The sequence below is a fragment of the Antechinus flavipes genome, chromosome 2 (assembly GCF_016432865.1).
Source record: "Antechinus flavipes isolate AdamAnt ecotype Samford, QLD, Australia chromosome 2, AdamAnt_v2, whole genome shotgun sequence".
Lineage (NCBI taxonomy): Eukaryota > Metazoa > Chordata > Mammalia > Dasyuromorphia > Dasyuridae > Antechinus > Antechinus flavipes.
Genome location: NC_067399.1, coordinates 630,114,485 through 630,135,613, shown reverse-complemented (window position 1 = coordinate 630,135,613; position 21,129 = coordinate 630,114,485). Strand labels below are relative to the sequence as shown.

Below are 21,129 nucleotides of genomic sequence, written 5' to 3'. Positions count from 1 at the left end.
TTTGGGTCTTGGTATGTTGGGCTTTCTTCATCATTTTCAACTTTTAAAATGTTGATCAATTTGCCAATTAGGTGCAAAGCATATATATGCTTGCTATGTGTTTGAAAGCCATTCTTGGCCAGGGTGCTTGTATTTTGTGTTCAAAAACTTTTGGGTTCCCCTGGGAACGGCGTTGAGACACGGGTACCATTTTGTCCCTTGGTTTTTCTCTTGAGATACCCCCATTTTTACCCAGAGGTAAAGGTGAGGTGGGGCTTCAGAGGATGGCAGAAGGAGGAAGTTGGAGTGTGAGTTTTTAGGCCCTGCTTAAGTACATATTTGTTGAAAGTTCACTGGCAAGGCACTCGCCTTTCAGTGTGTTCTCTTGCCTATCAGTGTAGCTCAGGTCCTGTACTTTGTGTACTGGGGATTAAGTAAACATCTCCCTCCCCCTCTTTTGATATTTGCAAAGGTAGGGAGCTCCTGGTTCTGTTATATTTCTCTGACTTGTCTCAGAAAACCTTCCCAGGAATACCTTGCTGTTAGGATAGAGCACTGTCTTGTGAGAGGTCTTGGGCGTAGACAATCACTTGTATTTCTTTTCAATTCTAGGTGGCAGTAGACCGAGGGTTGGTCTTGGAATCAGGAAATTCTAATAATTGCTTTAATCACTTCAAATTCAATCCAGGTTATATTTTAGTAAGTGCCTACTATGTGCCAGGTACTATGCTAAAGACTAGAGATAGAATTAATAAAATAACAATAGTCATTGCCCTCAAAGACTTTATTGGCTTTTTTTGTTTATGTTGAGGCGATTGGGATTAAGTGACTTGCCCAGGGTCACACAGATAGATAGTATTAAGTGTCTGAAATCAGATTTGAACTCGGGTCCTCCTGACTTCAGGGCTGGTGCTCTATCCGCTGCGCCACTCTCATGAGTGCTTCTCCCCTCAATGAGTTTATAATCTTATGTGGGGAAACCAATAAGCAGGTCACTTTCCTCATCTGTAAAAGGGAGACATTAGCACATGCCTTTAGGCTTTTTAAATAAGGATCAAATGAGATAATGGAGGGGAAGCATTTTGCAAACTTTAAAGCACTACATATGTTATTAGCTCTCTGATGACAGGAAGTAGGTAAAATTCCTGGTTCTTCCCAGACATAGGAAGAAAAAGATGAGGAAGAAGTATAAAGGAGGCAACTTTGGGAAAGAGAAGGATGAAAGCTGAGGGAAATGAGGAGTCATTTTCTTTCCTTGCTGTGCTCTAGCAGCGTTTTTTAATTGGCCAGTGTTTACTGATGGCTGCTGACATTTACCTGGTTGGAATTAATGCCTCTTCTCCTTTGAAATAGGATGCTAAAAATAACCCCCGGCCCAGCTTCCTGTAAGCCCATGGCCCCAGCACTGTCTGAATGACCTTCTGCTTGGGTGCCTGGAAGTTAATTGCTTGGTAAATGCTTGGATCCCCTGGACTTAGAGAGAAAGGTAGAGGTTTCCTCAATTCTCAGACCCACAAGTAACTCAGACTTAGTGGGGGTGGTAAGGGGTAGTGTGTACAGAGAGGGGCTTATTATGGTCAGATATGGTCGTTGTGTCAAGTTGATCTTTATTTACCACCCTCCAATTTTTTCCTTAATCAGAAAGCCTGGCTGTGGGGCTTGGGGTGGGCTGGAGAGCGAAAACAAAAAACAATAACCAGAAGACACAGTTGCAGAATCAATTGCAGAATCAGTGCTGCAGAGTTGAAATGTCTCTTTGCTGCCTTGTATTCCAATCCAGACTCAAACCCCTCTGCATTAATCATCCAAGCTTTTGCTTGAAGACTTCTAGTGAGGATGCAGCCCATTACCTTCCAAAGCAGCATTCTGCTTTGGGATTATTCTTACAATTAGGAAGATTTTTCTTTACATCATTTAAATTTGGATGTTTTTTCTTCATATCTACATTAAATTTTCTTCTTTGAAACTTCTATCCATTTCTTCTATTTCTATCCTCTAGGATCAAGCAGACTAAATCCATTGTCTCTTGCACTTTGACAGACTAGATGTCAAAAACCTGTCATTCTGACTGTAAGCCCCTTGAGAGCAGGAGCCAGTGTTGCACACTCACATCTGCCATTTTGCTTGGGCCAATCAGTTAGCAAGCTTTTATTATACCACATGTCGAGCACATTGAAAAGTCTCCTAAAAAACCATATCTCAGTTGACTGAAAAAAAAAAAAGAAAACAAGAGGAAATGAATACTTTGGGGAACATGAACCTCTGGGATCCTTTCTTTAGTCTAATATATTCCAGTTCCTGTCAGGTATACAAGATTAGAATGGTCAAATGATGACTATACCTGAAATTGGTATCCAAGGAATTGGATTTGACCTTTTACCAATAAGGAGTTGTTGAACTTGCTTGAGCAGTGGAAGAGTACATTCATGTTGAACATTGGGAAAATTAATCTGTATAATGGGAGAGTGTGGGAAAGTAGGCAGATTAGTTAGGGTGCTATTTTGTGATGGATGGTAGGGCAAGGCATGCTGGCAAGGATTTATTAAGTGCTTACCATGTGCTAGGTGCTGTGATAAAGATGAGGATACAGATGCAAGAAAAAGGCAGTTCCTTCTCTCAAAGATCTAAACATTCTAGTGAGAGAAAAGTTAAAAATGGAGACAGAAGGTACTTCAATGGGGGAATAATGTCAAAGTCCAGAAAGTTGGAAGCAAAGCTAAGAAAGGAATGAAGTGTGGTCCATCTGGATCCCTTTTCAAAATAGAAGCATTAGGAAGAACTCACCAAAGAAAGAGAAAGAGGGCAAAATGGTGGCAGAGGAATATTCCGTGGGGTGAGAAAGTCCTAAAGTCCCAAAGCCTGGCATGTGTATGATTTATAAATTACAGAGTTAGAGTTGAAGGCTACCTAAGAGATCAGTTAGTCCCATTTAGTTCACTTACAAATGAGGAAATTGAGAGGCTCTGAGGGCAGCTAGATGGTGCAAAGGTCCTGGAGTTAGGAGGACCTGAGTTCAAATGTGACCTCAAACAGTTAACACTTAATACTTCTACCTGTGTAGCTGTGTGATCCTGGGCAAATCACTTAACCCCAATTGCCTCATACCCCCAGTCCCCCAGAGAGAGACTCCAACTTGTTTTTTAGTGGAAAAAAATTGGGAAAGTCACTTAAGTCTTTCTGAATCTCAGTCTTCTGATCTATAAAATAGGAATAATAGTGTTTGTTCTCTTCCCCCCCCCCCAATTTTCCAAGATTTCTGGGAAGAAAACATGAGATAATTGACATGAGAGAACTTTGGAAATTGTCAAGGGAAACATGAATAAATCCCATGAACCTTTAAAAAAAATTAGGTTCTAGATAGACTTCTTTTTAAAATGTCTACTTAGCCCTTTCTGTCCAGCTCCACTTTGGATAAACCCAAGGCCAATAGGGGTCAGAAGCTTTGTTGGGAAGAAAAGAAATTCTCAACAGAGCAGGGAGTTCTGTAAGAAGCAGTAGCCTTCTGGAGAACTGCTTGTCATTTGCAAGAATAGCATTTTATTCTTTATTAGTTTTGGCCTGAGCATCTTAACAGCACAAGATGGATATTTATTCTTACAGACATCTGATGTTGAGTGATCAATTGCAGGATTCTAAAGACTTGACCCTGGTAGAAGAGGATAGTAAGGTCTACGTCCTCTACTCATCCTGTCTCCAAGCCCTGGCCAGTCTCAGGATCCATGTGGACCTGTCCTTACCACAGATGAACTGCTTATTATCAAAGATAACATCCTTCTATTCTCTTTGTACTAGTGTGACTGGAGATGGGATGGTGGTAATGGTATGACACTAACAATGGCAGTCATACCAGTCTCATTGACTTAAGACCATACCACCCTGACTCCCATAGAGCTCCATAGTCTGGCTGTAAAACAAAACATGTCATTTCATTGGTGATGGTTTTCAACCATATCAGTTCTCAATTATCCGTGCTAATCTGTCACAGCATAGAAAATCAAAAAACAGATAGTAAAAGACATCCATCCTTGCCCTTGCAATGCATCATGATTATTTTGCCAAGCAGGGAATTGATCTTCCTAATACCATCTGGTGACATTGGACTCCGGGCTATTCCACAAACAAGCCACCCTATCTCCTGACTACATTTTCATTCCTTGAGTATTCTCTCATCCTGACAATTGACCTCCTGAGTTTCCCTCCTTCTTCTAAATCCCAGTTAAAAATCTCATCTTCTACAGGAACTCTAAATTACCAATCCCTCTTAATTCTAGTGCCTGCCTTTTCCTCTGTATTTCCTATTTACTTGTATTCAGTTTGTACATCTTCTTTAGATTTTCTTGATCCTCATTAGATTGTGAGTTTCTTGAGGGCAGGGATCGTGATTTACCTCTTTTTGTTTTGCCTCTCTACCTGTACTTCGCGCTGTGCCTGGGACATTATAGACACTTAATACATATTTAGTGATTGATCGGTTTCTGTTTAAGTTAGTAGGCAAATTAATGTTGCCTAGTGACAACAGAAGAAGGAAAGGACTCTGTAGCTGTAACAACTAGCATTTATTTAGCCCTTTGACGTTTGCAAAGGAACTTATATATGTTATCCCACCTGATCCCCACGACAACCCCATAAGGTAATTGCTGTCATTATCTCTATTTTACACAAAAGGACAGGGAAATTTCCAGAGGCTAAGTGATGTGCTCAGAGTCACACAGCCTATAAATTCTGAAGCCATCCAGTCTTCCTACCTCTAATACATCCCTTGAACCACCTAGATGTGCTAAATATTGGGCATACATCGGCCTCAATTTAAATCTTGCTCATTGGCTGTTCCTCACATAGAAAACTGAATCCCATAAAAAACCTTATTTTGAAGATTTTTCTAATTTTCCTCTGTAAAACTGTAAGGACACATTTACTCTGTTTCCAGTAATTTATTTATTTTCCCATCTGATTTCTTACTCACCATATTCTTTTTCACCTGGCTGATTTTTTCCTATTTTTCATTATTAGGTTAAGGGTAGGCTGCCCATTGATTTAGCAGAAAGATTGCCAGATTGGCTCATTACAAATATTTTTGGAAATGGTGCACTTGGGACCTAGGGTTCTTTAGGTGAAATATCAGGTTGTAAACCAAAGGCACAGGATGTAAAGTGAGGTCTCCCAAGTCTTAAAAGGTTATAGGCTCCTCATAGCCCCAAGAGTGGAGAGGCTTCCGGGGAAAGCAAATGAATGGGTTGCTCTCCAACAGGAGTGATGATTTTTCACTCACCCATCCTCCCAGGTTACAGAAGTTCCCAGAAACACTTCGTCTGCCTTCTCACTATACTGTGTTGACACTCTGAGGTTATTCTCTCTTACGTTGTTTCCCTTGTCTTATAAACGCTACCCTCCTTATCCATTCCAAATTCTACTGTCAAGGCTCATTTGTTTTAGGAGTCTTTTCCCTGACTACTCTATCACTTATTAAGCTTCCTCTTGACTGACCCTGGATCACACAACTAATCACTTAATTACATATGACCTTGCAGTGTTTTCTTGTCATAAGCAGCATGACATGGTAGATGGAATGTTGAACTCGTTAGGAAGTCCTGGGTTCAAATCCTTCCTTGACACCTTCTAGATTAGTTAATTAACCTTTCACAGTATTCATATTCTAGCTGGTTATTTCTGTAATAACTAAGTCACAAGATGGTTGTGAGGTTTAAATGAAAGAACATTCAATCTAGAATGTATTTTAACAAACTTTAAATGATATAAATGTCAGTTATTGTTTAGGATGGGGGCTATGAGGTTATCTTCTGTCCCATTCTCTCCAGGATTTGTTTAGCTGACCATATAGCAGATCTGAGTCTTTGAGGCAAATCATTTCACTTCTCTTGCCTCAGTTTCCCAAACTATAAATTGAGGCTTATGTGTGTTAATCTTGATGATCTCTTAAGTTCCCTTCCAGTCTTAACTATATCATGGTACAAGAAATTGGCATTTATTTGTTTAAGTAAGGACTCAGTTACCACAGCCCCATTCCATCCTTGCTGGGGGGTAACTTGACTTTCTTCTCTGTCTCATTGATTTTGTTGGTGGCTGACAAAATCGAAGGGGTCACTAAGGGACAGAATTGAATTAGTGTGTCTGCTGGTGACCTCTCCCAGGTCAACTTCCATTTCCCCTGGGAGACGAGTAGCAAGCCAGCAAACAGGCCTTGGTTATGGGCTTCCGGCTAGGTAATGCCTGGCTGGGGCTTTTGAATCATCATTAGTGTCCCTTATCAGTTAATATTGATTAAGAGCTGAGGAGACATCAATGCAGCCTCAAGTGCAGACTCCCAGCGGCCTGGGTAAGGAGGAGAAAGGGAGCTGGCAACGGGGGAAATTGCCCCGGGTTTAAAAAGAGGGCAGGATTGGGAGCTTCTGTCTGTGACCTGGAGTGAAAATGGATGACCTTCAGGCCCTACATTTGGAGAGCTACCCAGGCTGGTCTGGCTGGTTTATGCCATCAAGGCCAGAGCTTTCAGCTTCCGGATCAGACTTACTTTAGCTTATCTATTGCATTGTACCTGGAGAAGGAAATGTCAAACCACTCCAGTATCTTTGCCAAGAAAACCCCAAACAGGGTCACCAAGAGTCAGACACAAGTGAATTGAATGAACAACAATTGCTTTGTATCAGTGTCTTATAGTTTCATATGTATTCTGAGTTAGGGAGTAAAGGATTTTGTATAGGCTGCCCTCCTCTCCACCAATGCTCTCCTTCCTTATCTCTGCCATATGGGTGTATGCAAATATTTGAATGTATTTATATACATAAAAATATACAAGTATGTAATATAAATATATATCATGGATGTTATGCTATAATTATTTTTGTATTATAATATAAAATATATAATGCCTATATAAAATATAGATATTATATAAAAATAATTAAAGCATAATATCTATATATGTATTTATATTATATAAATATACCTATATTATATATTATGTATAATATATCTGTTATCTTTATTACACATACATATATATAGATTATATATATATGTAAATTTTTATATATAGTTATGAATGTGTGTGTGCTCCAGGGGCAGCCATGCAAAAATCCTTGGTCTTGGAAGGAGGGGACCTGAGTTTGAATGGTACCTTAAACTCTTATCAGCTTTAGTGATCTTGAGCAAGTCACATCTTTATAATAAACCACAGTTTCCTCATCTGTAAAGTAGAAATAATATTAGTACTTGCGTCCTAGAGCTATTGTAAGGCTGAAATGAGATGGCACATATAAAGCACTTGGTATATCTTCAGACATTATGTATAATATATGTATAATCTAATATATATACATATATATACATGTAATAATGGGGGCTAGTTTTGTTTTTTACTTGTCTGCTCCGTGCTGTGTGTATCACCTAGGAAGATGAATGCTAGCACCTCGAAGACAGGATTATTTGATTTTTGCTTTTGTATCACCGTGCCAACAGAGTAGGCACTAATCAGATGCTTGTGACTGCTGCTAGGGTTTGGGTAGGGAGAAGAGTCAGCTGGTAGGCCAGTGGAAAGAATGTTGGATTTGGAATCAGAAAGCCTGGCTTGGAATCTTGACTCCAGCCCTTCGGACCTGTGTGACCTTGGGAAAATAAATTTCCTTCTCTGGGCCTCAGCTTTCTGCAAAATAGATGATAGAGACAAGATGAGCTCTGAGATCCCATGTAGCTTCTTGATGCTCTGATTCATTTGGAATCTTGGGCCGTGTACTCTGATAGTTCCGAATTAAGTGGGTCCAACCTACCTCTTTTAGAGAATGTATGGGATCTATTGTCTCCCACCGTGGCCTCTCTTGGCTTTTGTGCCACATTTGAAGGTGAAAGCAGACACACAGTATCCTGCCTTCTCTGATCATTTCATAATAATTATCATGTCTTACCTTTGGACATCACTTGATATTTTTATAGAAGTATCCCCCCCCCCGAGGAAATTGGGGATAAGTGATTTGCCAGGGTCACACAGCCAGGAAGTGTCAAGTGTCTGAGACCACATTTGAATTCAGGTCTTCCTGACTTCAGGACTGGTACTCTGTCCACTACACCAGCCAACTGCCCCAATAGAAGCACTTTTAACATATATTTTCATTTTCCTATGAGTTGAGGGCCGCAGAGATTCCTAGACATGGTTTTTAATCACCTCGTGAGAAGTAAGGAGCATATTATCTCCATTTTACAGGTAAGGGAACTGAGAATGGGCACACAGGTGTCCAAAGTGGAGCAGCTAGGACCTGAAACTAGGACTTCTGAATCTGAATTTATCGTCTGATAAATAACGGTGATAGATAACTAGACTATTCCACTAATCTTAGCTCTTCTTCCTAGGCCCTGGTGGAGAAGGGGGAGTTGACGGTAGTAACGGAGAACACAATAATATGTTTACTTAGCCACGTCTGGGATGGGAGATTATTGGATTCAGACTGAGGTTTTTAATTTGGAAAATAGGCATCATGCCTGCCCAACTCGTGAGGAGGCTGGAAATCTCCCGGTGGGCAATGCTGGGGTCTGGAATGAGAACAGGCTGTCGAAGATATGAGTCACGTGAATTAGTGCAGAGCTTCCTGAGGCCAGATGCCAGCAAGGGCATTGATCCGAGCCAGGTGCTGCCAGGAACACCTGATTGGAGCTTTGGTACCTCAACCTGGAATGAGTCAGTCAGTCAACAATACTATTGGTTGCTGCAGGAAGAACCATGAGCTAGGAGGTGGGAGCTGGGAGCCAAGTGCCAAAAGGGAAAAACAGAAGAAGAAAAAAGAGGTATAAAAGTCCACATCCTTGGCCTGTCCCTGGCCCGGAGGGGTGGGAGGCACAGAGAGGCAGTCGTTATAAATAAGGCAATTGTTGGTAGACTTCAACTCTCTAAATATTGGTATGTGAAAAGGATCCAGAGATAATCCTGGTGTAAGAAATAATGGATTGGGATGTGTGTGTGTGTGTGTGTGTGTGTGTGTGTGTGTGTGTATGTATTCATGTATGCTTGGACCATACCTACCCTAGGGATTCTGCATAAGATGGATATCTTGGGAAGAAGAGAGGGAAGCGGATTACCAAAGATCTAAATAGCATCTCTAACTCTAGTTCATGCTTGCCAATCTGTCCTGAACGCCACAAAGTACCTCACTTCCTAAGATCCTTTTCAACACGTCACTACAGAGCTGAAAAGTTTTTGTGCCTGCAGGATTGAATCCTTATTGATTAGTGGGAGGAATCAAACTCCTTTTTCCAATCTCTTCTCCTGCTGCTTTTCTAGTATATAATCTTTACTTCAGCCAGTCTAATTCCTTGACCTTCTTCCCAACCCCACCTAAGTTCAAGTGAGATGAGATGATGAATGGAGTTCCTTTCAACTCTCAAATTCTGTCGTTCTGTGATTCTTTTTTCACTTGTCTCTACCACTTATCTTGAGACATCATAGACAAATATTTATTGAATGATATATACGTGGCTCGATGCTAGGGTATTTAATTTGTGGTACATTGACTTGCACTGATTGTCTTTTGTTATTATCTTTTCTATATTTACATGGTCTATATCCTTATAACCAGACTAAAGGTCTTTAAAGGAAGAGACTGTATCTCAAATGTGTAGGGGAAAGAAAGCTGGTCAGAGGAAATGAGTTAAATTCCTGATTCTGCCACTGATACTTCTGTGATACTAGATAAATTACCTGAACTTTCTAGGCTCTCAATTTCCTCATCTGTAAAATGGGAATAATCATAGAGATCATTGTAGAAATGCTAATTATTATTTTCATGATTAATTCAATTCTGTCTCGTTCCTTTTATATCTCTTCCCTTTCCTCCCAGTACCTAACAGTAACCTTTTATATAAATGTGACCCCCTACTTAGAAGGCCGATTGCTGGCTGATGCTCAGACATTATGTGACTAGGGCCGTCACTTAATACCTTTGACTCTGTTTCTTCCTCTGTACCTGGGGATGATAATACTTCTTTTCTTCCCAGAGGGTTTATTTATAAACTTTGAAAAAGCTATAGAAATGAGAGTTAAGATGATCACTGGGTTGATTGGTTAATGTGCCATAGAGATATAGCGAGACCCCAGCATCTGTGGATTTCTGTTTAAAGTGTGGCTCAGAATCTAGTGTATCAGGCTCTTCTTCTCCATCATGATTAGTGCCAGCTTTCCTCCCTCCATTAGCTTGGGGAGGGGACTTAGGAGTTGAAGCTAGCTTCTATCCCTTCAACAATTCGCTACCTTTAAACCCCAATGGATACCGATGCATCTGCCTGCATTGTTGACAGCAGTGGTCAAATTGGCTCCATCAAGGGTCTCCTGAGTAGGAGAGACGGAGACAGAGAGAGACACAGAGAGAGAACAGGACTGGATCACTAGGAGCCGGTGACTCAGTTGACCCCCCAGAGCTATTTCACCAAAGACAAACCAAACGGCAAGACCAACAAATAAGAGAGCAGGGCCATGGTATGTCCTTTCTGAAATCTATTCTCAGACCCAGTAATTTGCAGTCTCCTCCTCCAATGTCTGCTCTTTCCCTGTTCTGACAGCGTGTTCCTACCCAGGCTTCCTCAGAGGCATGAGCTGGCTGTGTGTGTGTGTGTGTGTGTGTGTGTGTGTGTGTATGTGTATGTTTTAAAACCATTTAAAAAATTATCCGTAGGGCAATGACAAAAAAAAAAAAAAGCAATGACTTCTGTCTCAGGCTAAGATCTCTCTCTTTTTATTGTTGGTTTTTCCCTTTCCCTCTCTCCCCACCCCCATGACTTGTCATTAAATTGTGTTATTATATTTAAACAAATCAATTCCATTGCAGAGTTTTTCCTGTCCTAATGATGAGTTTGCAGCTCAAATCTCATTGATTTTTCACAGCCCTGAAAAACAGTTGATGAATAGCATAGCGCTGTCTCTGGAGAGAGTCATTTTGAGGCAACTCCTAGAAACCCTCCCTATTTCCCCTTCTGGATCCCTCCCTAACTTCCTACTCCCACCCCATCCAGTGGTTGCTGCCAGATCTAGACTGTTGGGCTGGAGGGAACCTCAGCTCCTGCTCCAGATTAAATAGTCTTCCCCGGGAAGGGAAAAGGGACCTGAAGGAGATGGCTTGTTTGAATAATAACAATAGGTCAGATGTTATTGCTTTTGGCCAAGAGCCCAAAACCCAGTAAATTGTAGGTACAATGTGATCTTCTGAATGTTACAGTTACAGGAGCAGGTTTCTGAGCATTAACATAGTTAATGTTTCAGGTTTGGTTTCATGTGCTGATCTGAATGTCCATATAACGGTAGTGTTTTGGCTAAAAATAACTTTAATTTTTCTAACAAGTCCCAAAATTATCTATGTATCTATGTTGGATAGTAAGTAACTAACCTTTTCTGGATTTCTCTAGATTGGATGATAGAACAACAATTCTAGAATTCAATGGAAATAAGTATTAGATTTAGGGTAGTTAGGTGGTGCAGTGGATAGAGCAAGGGGCTTAGAATTAGGAAGACTCATCTTCATTAGTTCACATCAGGCCTCAGACATTTATTAGCTATGTGACCCTGGGCAAGTCACTTAACCTTGCTAACCTCAGTTTCTTGTATCTGTAAAATAAATTGTAGAAGAAAATGGCCAACCATTTCAGTATCTTTGCCAAGAAAATCTTAAACAGGGTCATGAAGAGCTGGACATCACTGAAAAACAATTAAACTGAGGTATTAGATTTGGAGTACTAAGACCTGAATTCAGATCTTAGTTTTGTTATTATTCCTGGTGTGACATTGAGTCAGTCACATATCTTTTCCTCACTCCCCCGACTTGGTTTTCCCATTTGTAAAACGAAGGGCTTGAACTAAATGGCCTCTGAGTCTAGAATTAGTTCTGTGATCTTGAGAACACCTTGTATTTGCTTTTAATGGTTCAGAATGTTCCCACACACTATGTTGCAGTTGATATGACAGCTAGAGAGTTGGTTTGTGATGGTAGTAATAATAATAATAATAATAATAATAATAACTACTTATGTCTATGACACTTTAATTTTTGCTCATACTTTACTCCTAATCCCTCTGGAAGAAGGATTGCTGAACTCTAGGATCTGAAGTCAGAAGGGACCTTGCACACTAGTTGATCCAAAATCCTCATTTTGGAGATGAGGAACAATCCTAACAATAGTGGTCAGCATCAGAGTATGGGTTTAACCCTACGCTCTCTTGATTTTGAAATTAATGTCCTTTCTATTATTTATACTGCCAGATGCTATTGTAGCTCTATCTTACTGATCAAGAAACTGAGAGTTTCATGACTTGCCTAAGGCTATAAAACTAATAATAATAATAAAAAAAGTTAGCTGACCTTTATATATCATTTTAAAGTTTGCAGTGTGCTATATAAAAGAAATGTTAGTTATCATTAGATACATTTTCTAATTTGGCCCTTGAATCTAGCCGGGGTGCTATTATTATTTTCATTTTATAATTGTGAAAATTGAGGCTCAAAAACCATCTACTGCAGGGGTTCTGAATTGTTGACCCCTTTGCCAGTCTGGTGAAACCTATAGATCCCTCTCAGAATGATGCTTTTCAATGCAGAAATAATTAAAATAAATTGAAGATAACTAGGTGGCTCAGTGGATAGGGTACTGAACTTAGAAAGATCTGAGTTCAATTCCAGCTTCAGCTATTTACTGCCTCTGTGACTTTATGCAAGTCACTTAAATCTCTGCCTCAGTTTCCTCATCTGTAAAATGGGGATGATAATAGTGCCTATCTTCCAAGGGTGGTTGTGAGAATCAAAATAAAACAATAATTAAAAGCACTTAGCACAGACCCCGGCACATAGTAAGCTCTATAGGAATATTAGCTATTATTATTAACTTATTACTATAATCATTATTTCTATAGAGCTTACTATATTAGTATTATTATTAACATCATTATGATTATAGTTAAATTACATTGGATTTTAAAGGACAATGATTATATTGACTACAGACATCCATTTTAAAAAGTTGGTCACGGACATTATATTAAAAACCCCTAATCTACTCCAGCTTTCTCATAGGAAGGTTAAGAAAACTGAGATGCAGAAAGAAAAATGTCCAATTCATATTAGGTACTTAATTAAATACCTAATTAAGATCTTCTCCAAAGTCTCGTAGTTTGCTAGTGACAGAAATGAGATCAACTCTCTTGACAGTCCGGCAAATGCTCTCTCTATTTCACTATCATATTCTCCCTCTGAATATTGTATGAGTAAAAAGTGCTTGCCGAGTGTGTTTTGGGTGGCGGTTGGGGAAGGGAAGAGAGATGGAAGGGAGAAAACTTGAGGGATGGCGTGACAGTAGAAAAAGGGATAGGTTTGGATTTAGAGGACCTGATTTTCTTCTTGGTTCTACTAATTACTGTTTACTTCCATGTGGCTTTAACCAACTTACTTCACCTCTATAAAATGGGCAGATCCTGACGGCCAAGTTGCTATTTTCTCTGGATCTTACTTCTCTCATCTACCAAAATTGGAGGAGGGGCGAATGGTTGGATTAGCTAATTCTTAATGTTCTTTCAAACTCTCAACCTGTAGTTCTATGATCTAGTGACTGAATGTGACGGCAGAACAAGGATCATGGGGCCATTGCTAGCTAGTGGAGATTTGACCAAACCACCATGAATGATGATGATAAGGTCAGAATTTAGAGACCGAATGGAGGCAAATCCAAAAATCTGGTACATACAAATGGGAGAGCCAGACTTTTGCATGTAGAATGTTGTGAAGTGAACTTGACACTGAGGTAGGGTTCTGGCTCAGCCAAGGCAGAAACTAATTTTAAGGTGTGGATCTAACTGAATCTTTTAGGGAGGACAAGAAAGAGAAGGCTGCTATTAAAGAGAGATCTTCCTTGTAGGAAGGGAGAAAATACTTGGTCCATTTATACTCCCTATGGGCTCAGATGTTGTTCACCAGTCCAGAGAGCCACAGCAAAAATGACGAAGCCGTGGTGTAACAGTGGGTATTTCAGTGACCTCCTCAAGGTTATAGATGTGGCCTGTGCTCTGTTGGACACTCTGTGCTTCTTAGGATGAACATATGTAGACTATGTACATGTTTATCGAACATACAAACAGGCAGACTTACCAACACTTCTGTCATCAACCGGATGATTATTTATTTAAATGATAGCTACTGACTCCCATTAAGAACCATTAGTACATCAAAACAGTTTTTGTTGAGCTTGGCAAAAAAGATAAATTGTGTTTTTGTCTACTGCTTTTTTCCTAAGTCGGATCATTGGGTTTCTTTATCACCCTTTTAATTCTGAACTCTAGACATTATACCACTTATTCATAAAATAATAATAATAATAATATTTACATTTAGCAAGCCACAATGATTTTGCACATGCACGCAAGCATGCACACTCATAAAGCAAGGACACTGTTGTAAGGGAAAGAACTCTAGATTTGGGTCTAGAAGACTTCCTCTTACTACCTTTATGACTGTGCAAAATCACTCTCCATATCTGTGCCTCGGTTAGTTTTCTTATCTGTAAGATAAGGGATTGAACTGGACAATCCTACTCTTGTTGTAAGGGAAGAAAGGAGAAGGGAGTAAGTAATTCAGTTCCTACTATGTACCATCACCCTGAAAGATATTCAGAAAGCATATGCCTCCTGCCTACCCCCCAGACAATTTGATCTACTAGAATGAGTTTTAGACTTTTAGCCTGTTTAAGCCAGACAGGAAACTGAGGTCCATAGATAAGGAATACTTACTCAAATTCACAAAGCTAGTTAGTGGCAAAGCTAGAGAATCTAGTAGGGATACATTAATGGCCCTCCTTCCCTGCGCCCTTTATCAATAACCCCACCACTTCCTTTCATGATCAGCTTATACCGTCTGGAGCTCTCTGGGCCCCTCCTCAGTTCTACCATCTTGGTCTAATCCATCGCAGAGTAAAACATGATTATTACCTTTCTCGTTCTGAATACCATGCCTCTCTTAATGTAGCCTCATGGTATGTTACAGACAAGGGATCTGAGGGCTGGAGAGTGGAATTGCTTGTCTGATATAGCACAGTACATAACAGGAGTTAATATTCTAACCCGAGCTTTCTCTGTGTGCGTTTGTGTGAGCTCTGAACACGGTGAACACCAAATGGTGCACTGAACTGAATGCCTTTGATTGGTTCCAGGAAACCACATTCGGCACCGTGACATTCGGGGCAGTTAGTTTCATAGAAACAATGATATAAACAGGTGATTGACCAAACGACAATGCAGGGCTTTGTAACCTTGTGTTAGCTACTTGGGCAGTGTTACGTGGGATAAGCCTGTCTAGTTCCCTTAGTTATAGATCTGAGTCCTGAAGGAAGTAGAGCAAATAATTGATCAGCATCCAGGTATGTGGGTCTGGGAAGGCTATGAAAGTTCCAGGTAGGGCCTGGGAGAAGGAAGGGAGAAGGGCTGTCCAGGAGGAGGAAGGGAACAGTATGTACCCAGACATGGGCAAGTTCCTCAGGACGGGGAGATGTTTCTGAGCTTCCTCACCACCCGGGGAAGCAGCAGATGGGCAGTGCTGAAGCTGAACCCTAGGGCCCATCCAGTCCATTCTGCCATAATAGCAGCCTTCCCGCCAAGCCCTGTCCCAGAGGATGGGGGGAGGAGAAGGAGGGGGCTGGGACTGTTTTGTCTTGAGTGAGAGGAGGAGTCCCAGAGAGTGAGACATCACTGTGTGCTCTCCTCCAAGGCTGTAGCTCTGGGTTGTACCCTTTGTTTTTGGCCTTCTTGAGATCTGGCCTCCTGGCAGCCCCCATTTGGCCTTCTGGGTTTCCTCTGATTGTGTGCTTAGTGATAAAAGCTTCTGGCGAGTGAATGAGCAGAGGATATCCACCCGAGAGAGGGAGAACAGAGCAAGTCTGAGGTGGGAGGAATGGACTGAATGAAAAGAAGCCCTTTCTCTCCATCTGCTGCAAATTGTGCTCTTCGAAAATTAGGTTTGGCAGCAGGGCCCCCATGCCTTGGCTGGGGGTATAAATTATCAGTATGGAGAGGAAGAGGGCATTCAGGGCACAAAGAAAAAGGGGGTGTGCAGGCTTTTGCTGTGTCGGAGGAAAACTCTTTCTGCAGTGTGGCTCGTTGACAAGCAGAAAGGGAACTCTGTCCAGGCCCCCTAGCCTGTGCCATCCCTGCTGCATGCCCTACTTCCTTGGGTTGTCATCTATGCCTTAGGGCTTCCTCCTATCCAGAGGCAGGAACTATCTCTGGCAGAGTGCGTGTACACCAAGATGCGTGCAAAGAAATCACTGGTTATGGTTCACTTGGTCCAGCAATCAATTGGGTTCTTGCCGACCACCTACTATGAGCAAGGTACAGATGATAGGGATGGGAGGGACAGAAAGAAGCTGAGCCAGAGCCCACATCCTTCGAGGATTTCTCAGGCTTGTCTTCAGGGCCATGAGAAAGCCTTGCTTGGCTGTCCCTTTACCCCAGCTTATACCTGAGATCTAGCTGGACCTGCCCTGTACAAAGTAGACCAGTTTCTTAGATTTGAGTCCCTACATGGCATCTTTCTGCTCTATTAAATAATAATAATAATAATAATAATAATAATAATAATTTGAGGTTTTTATAGCACTTTAAGTTTGCAAAGCACTTTACAAATATTATCTCATTTGATCCTTCAACAACTCTGTAAGAGAGATGCTGTTATTATCTCCATTTTTTAGAAGAGAATATTGAGAAAAATGTGAACTACCTGGCCAAGGGGTCACCCAGCTCAGAAGAATCTGAATCAAATTTTGAACCCTAACTTCAGGTCCAAAGATCTATGCCCCGTGCACCAGCCACCTTAGAGTGATAGACTTGATGGTGTAGCTTGTTTTTATGCTTGGAAAAACTCTTTCCACTCCAGAATCACACCAGCCTCTACCTTATGAGATAGGAAGGAGAAGGCCTTAGCACAATGCCAGCATCTAGGGGCTGCTTATAAATGTCAATTGCTGGTTGATTCCCACTTTACAAATGAGGAAACTAAGTCCTCTAAAGTCAAGACTGGTCAGTGCATTGCTCAAGATCCTGATGTTTTTCAGTGAAGTTTTCCTTTTTGTCACTGTGGTGATTGTGTAAATTAAGCTGGAGGGAACCATGGACATCATCTAATATGGCCTCATCAAAAGTCAGCAGCCTCTTTTTTTTTTTTTCAGTTTTTGATTGGTCAAATCATTTGACTGACCAGCCATGGATTTAGGTCTATACTATGTGCTCTGGAGATGCAAAGTTAGTCACTCTCGTATTAAATTATTATAATAGTCACAATCCAACTATTTAGAAGCCTCACCTATTCAGATCTGTCCCCCTCTCCACCCCCCCCAAAAAAAAACCAAATCAAACCAACAAAATAGTGAACTTTTTAAAAAATCACCGAGTAGCAAAAAGAGATGTTAGAGGCCACTTACTTTAAAAGTTAGTGCACTTTGCTCATGGGAAAACCCATAATTCAAAATGTTTTTACTCTTACTTTAGGCACAATTCTAACAAGCTTACTTCTTTGTTTGCAAACCTGCAGAAGGTTAGAAGCAGCAGAGAAGTCACAAGTGAGCATGCTAAAAGCAACAAGAAGTCACATCTGGCAGCCTGACAATTAGGATCAGAGCTGGAAGGGATTTCAGAAACTATTTGCTCCAAACCTATCTTACTTCTCCTCCTCCTCTCCCTCCCCTCCAATTTTACAGATGCAGAGACTAAGAGCCATGGAGCTTGACTACTTTATCTAAGATTAGGCAAAAGTCAGTGTCAAGAAGCAGGATTTTAACCCATTCATCTTTCTAGTGATTCATTTTCTCCCCTCCCTCTCTTCTTCTTTCTCTCCCCCATCTCTCTCTCTTACCCTCTTCCTCTGTCTGTCTCTCTCATGATCTCTGTCTCTCTATCTTTGATTCTCTGTCTCTCTTTAATATGTCTCTTTGTTTCTCTGTCTCTCTGTGTCTCTCCTCTGTCTCTCTCTTTGTCTCTCTTCCCCTCCACTCTGTCTCTCTCTCTGCCTCTGTCTCTCTCTCTCTTTCTCTCTCTCTCACACACACATATCCCTCTAGTTATAGAGGCAAACAACTCTTCACATCTCAGCAGGATTTTCAGCTGTCACTCTATGTCACTAATTATAATTCAGTAATTGACGATGTTATTAAGCCTAAGTTACTGAGAAATAGGTAAGTTCTGTTTATTCCATTTAAGAAGGCAGGGAACTATGTAATACATACCAGAGAGATTTTCATTCAGAATAGTTAGATTTTTTTAAAAAGAAAGACATTAGTCAAAGGGCTAAACCCTGGGAAATTGAGGTTTTATTGAATAAAACATGAATCCTGTCCTTTGGGATATTAAAATGTAGTTGAGAAGGCTAGTATCATGTGAAATTATTAGATATAAGTACAATATATAATCCTACTAAATTATGTGATGGAAATGGAGTTGTAAGGAATTACATTAGAGAGCTTAGACTCTGAGCAGCAAAGCTTCTGAGTGTGGCAGAACTCAATTAAAATGTAATTGGGAGATATTTAACAAAGTAAGTAAAAATACAATAAAATATAGAGAATATAAATTTGTGGTTTTCCAAGTCAGTATGCAAACTGCAGGAATTCATTTCTGAGTTAGATGCTGTCTTGAAAGTAGTTAGTGACTGTTCTTGTTCAGTCATTTTCAGTCCTGCCCTCTTTGGGGTTTTCTTGGCAAAGAGATGGCTGTGGTTTGCTATTTCCTTCTCTAGCTCTTTTTATAGTTGAGGAAACTGAGGCAATCAGGGTTAAGTGACTTGCCCAGGGTCACACAGCTAGGAATTATCTAAGGGTGAATTTGAACTCAGGAAGGTGAATCTTTATGCTTCCAGGATATGGAGGCATAATTGTACTACTGAATTCATCAGCTGCCTAATTATCATTCATTTTGCATTTATTTCTGCTAATTAAAAAGAGAGGAAACTCCTAACAACTATCCACTGCATCTCCTAGCTGTCCTATCCATACTCTATCTGCTTGCTTTTGCATAACTCTTTGAAGTTTTATCAGGAATAAGCACCCTGTGATACAGGTAGTTAAAGTACTATCATTCTTCCTGCTTTACAGAAGAGAGAAATGGATGTCATAGAGGTTGAAAAACATGCTCAAAGTTCCATAGCTAGTGACTGTCAAAGCTGGGGCTTGATTTCTGGGAGAATCACAGATACAGAAGGGATGATATTAGAAGTTAGCTGATCTAATCTCATTTTTCAATTTGGGAAACTGAGACCAGAGAGAAGTGACATGGGCACCAAGTAGCAGAGCCAGGAGTTAACTGAAACATTAGCTTCTGCAGTCAGAGGACCTGGGTTCAAATCATACCTTTGACCCTTAGTGGGACAAAGTTTCTAACTTCCTTTCCTAATCTATACCACCATACAAAGGTTAGACCCGTGATCCTCTGAAATCAGTCTTCCAAATCTTCCTGATTTTAAGTGTAGCACTCTTTCCGTTGTATTCTGAATGGTTGTGACTATTATATTCTTTGACATCCAGTACATAGTAGTGCTTAATAAATGCTTGTTGAGTGATTGGATTTGGACGGGTGGAGAAGAGGATGTACAGGGAAGGGATGAGGAGCATCTCTTCCAAGCCCCGGCTATGTTGTCCTAGGGAGAGAGAGCTGTGGAGGATAAACGTGACTGTTGGCTTGGTCTGATGGCTTCCATGAATGCCCCAAACAGACCATTTGGTTGGTCCCATGACCGTGAGCGTATCTTGCTGTTATGAACATTTCCTCAGACCTGTGAGTCATTCCATGTACCCTCCCAGCTGCCTGAGTCCAAGGGTGAATGCTCTCTGGGTCATGAGTAATCTTCATTGGTTTTCTCTCTATATCCTCAACATTGTGTGTGTGTGTGTGTGTGTGTGTGTGTGTGTGTGTGCAAAATGTGTGTGATATCCAAAGAGCTGGTGATGGCCCAGCCTGCACACGACATGCTTCCAGTTAGCTGTAGGATACTGGCCTCTGCAGCATGACAGAGATAAAATTAGATAATCGGCTAATCACCAGCAAATTAGCATCACATCTTTACATAGAACAAATATAGTATTTATGTAAAAGTTGTTAGGAGTTTCTCTCTTTTTAATTAGCAGAAATAAATGCAAAATGAATGATAATTAGGCAGCTGATGAATTCAGTAGTACAATTATGCCTACAGCAATGCCCCAGTCCTTAAATGCTGGATGCTCTGAGTAATCAAAGAAGCCTATTTATATAATTTATTTATAAAACAAAGTTACCACTAAAATAGGGGAGAGACACATGTACTTCCAGTGTTGGTGCCTCAGCTGTGGCAGAGACCTTCTGAAGATGGAATGTTTGGTGAGGAGGGAATTCTGGGCTTTTCTTGGTATTTGGGGGGGGGTTGGAGGGGAAACATAACTCAATGTATTTATCTTTGTGTAAAAGAGACCAACAATTGAATGATAACTTCTTGAGTCTGATCATCACAGTGAGTTTGTAACAGTTGCTTGAGAGTCCAAAAAGTAAGCAAAAAAAGGAAATGGAAATGAGTCAATATTTCCTAAGATTTAACAAGTGTTAAATTCCACTTCCTTTTCCCCTTCTTTATCCTTTTGATTTTTCCCCTATCACTCACCACCATTCTTTAGTCTTCTTCCTCCTAATCCTTTCTCTCCCTTTCCCCTTATCCCTTCCCTGATCCCTCTTTTCCCCTTTATCTTCTCTTCCTCTTTTCTCTTCTGCTTCTCCCCTTCCTTTTCCTAGATCCTCCTAAGGACTAGAGCTAGGGGAGAAGTAGCTGCTGAGTCTAGTTTTTGAGGGAAACTTCAAGAAAAGGTCCCATTTAAGGCACTTGCTGCCAGCTTGGCCAAGTTGGGAAGGAAGGCCGGCTTGCCTCTCCTGTGCCCGGCGATAGTGATAGTAGAGGGGGGTTCGGGTGGGGGCAGCGTGGCGGTCATCGGATTGTGACTGATTTCAGTCTATTGTCTGAGTGATGGATCTCTCCCTAAAGAGGCAGCTTGAGGGTTTAGAAGAGCTATAATCTAAAGCCAGAGAGATGGAGCTGTCTTCCTGGAAACGGCTTCTGGTACCACGAACCATGGGCTTTTCCTGGACGAGGATGTTGTTTTCTTTTAGTCAGC

At 40.8% G+C, this 21,129-nt stretch overlaps 1 protein-coding gene across 7 annotated transcripts in view; it reads left to right on the top strand.

Annotated features, from left to right (window-relative positions):
- Positions 1–21,129, top strand: part of ZMIZ1 (zinc finger MIZ-type containing 1) — a 430,629-nt gene that overhangs the window by 92,142 nt on the left and 317,358 nt on the right. For 2 of the 7 annotated variants that reach the window (XM_051982015.1, XM_051982014.1), the window contains exon 1: positions 8,209–8,772. The exons of 3 other annotated variants lie outside the window; for them this stretch is intronic. In XM_051982015.1, the coding sequence (XP_051837975.1) occupies positions 8,587–8,772 (186 nt within the window). In that variant the 5' untranslated portion in view covers positions 8,209–8,586. Of the gene's footprint in view, positions 1–8,189; positions 8,773–21,129 lie in introns of those variants that run through there. 2 more of the 7 variants (XM_051982020.1, XM_051982016.1) reach the window with 2 other exon arrangements.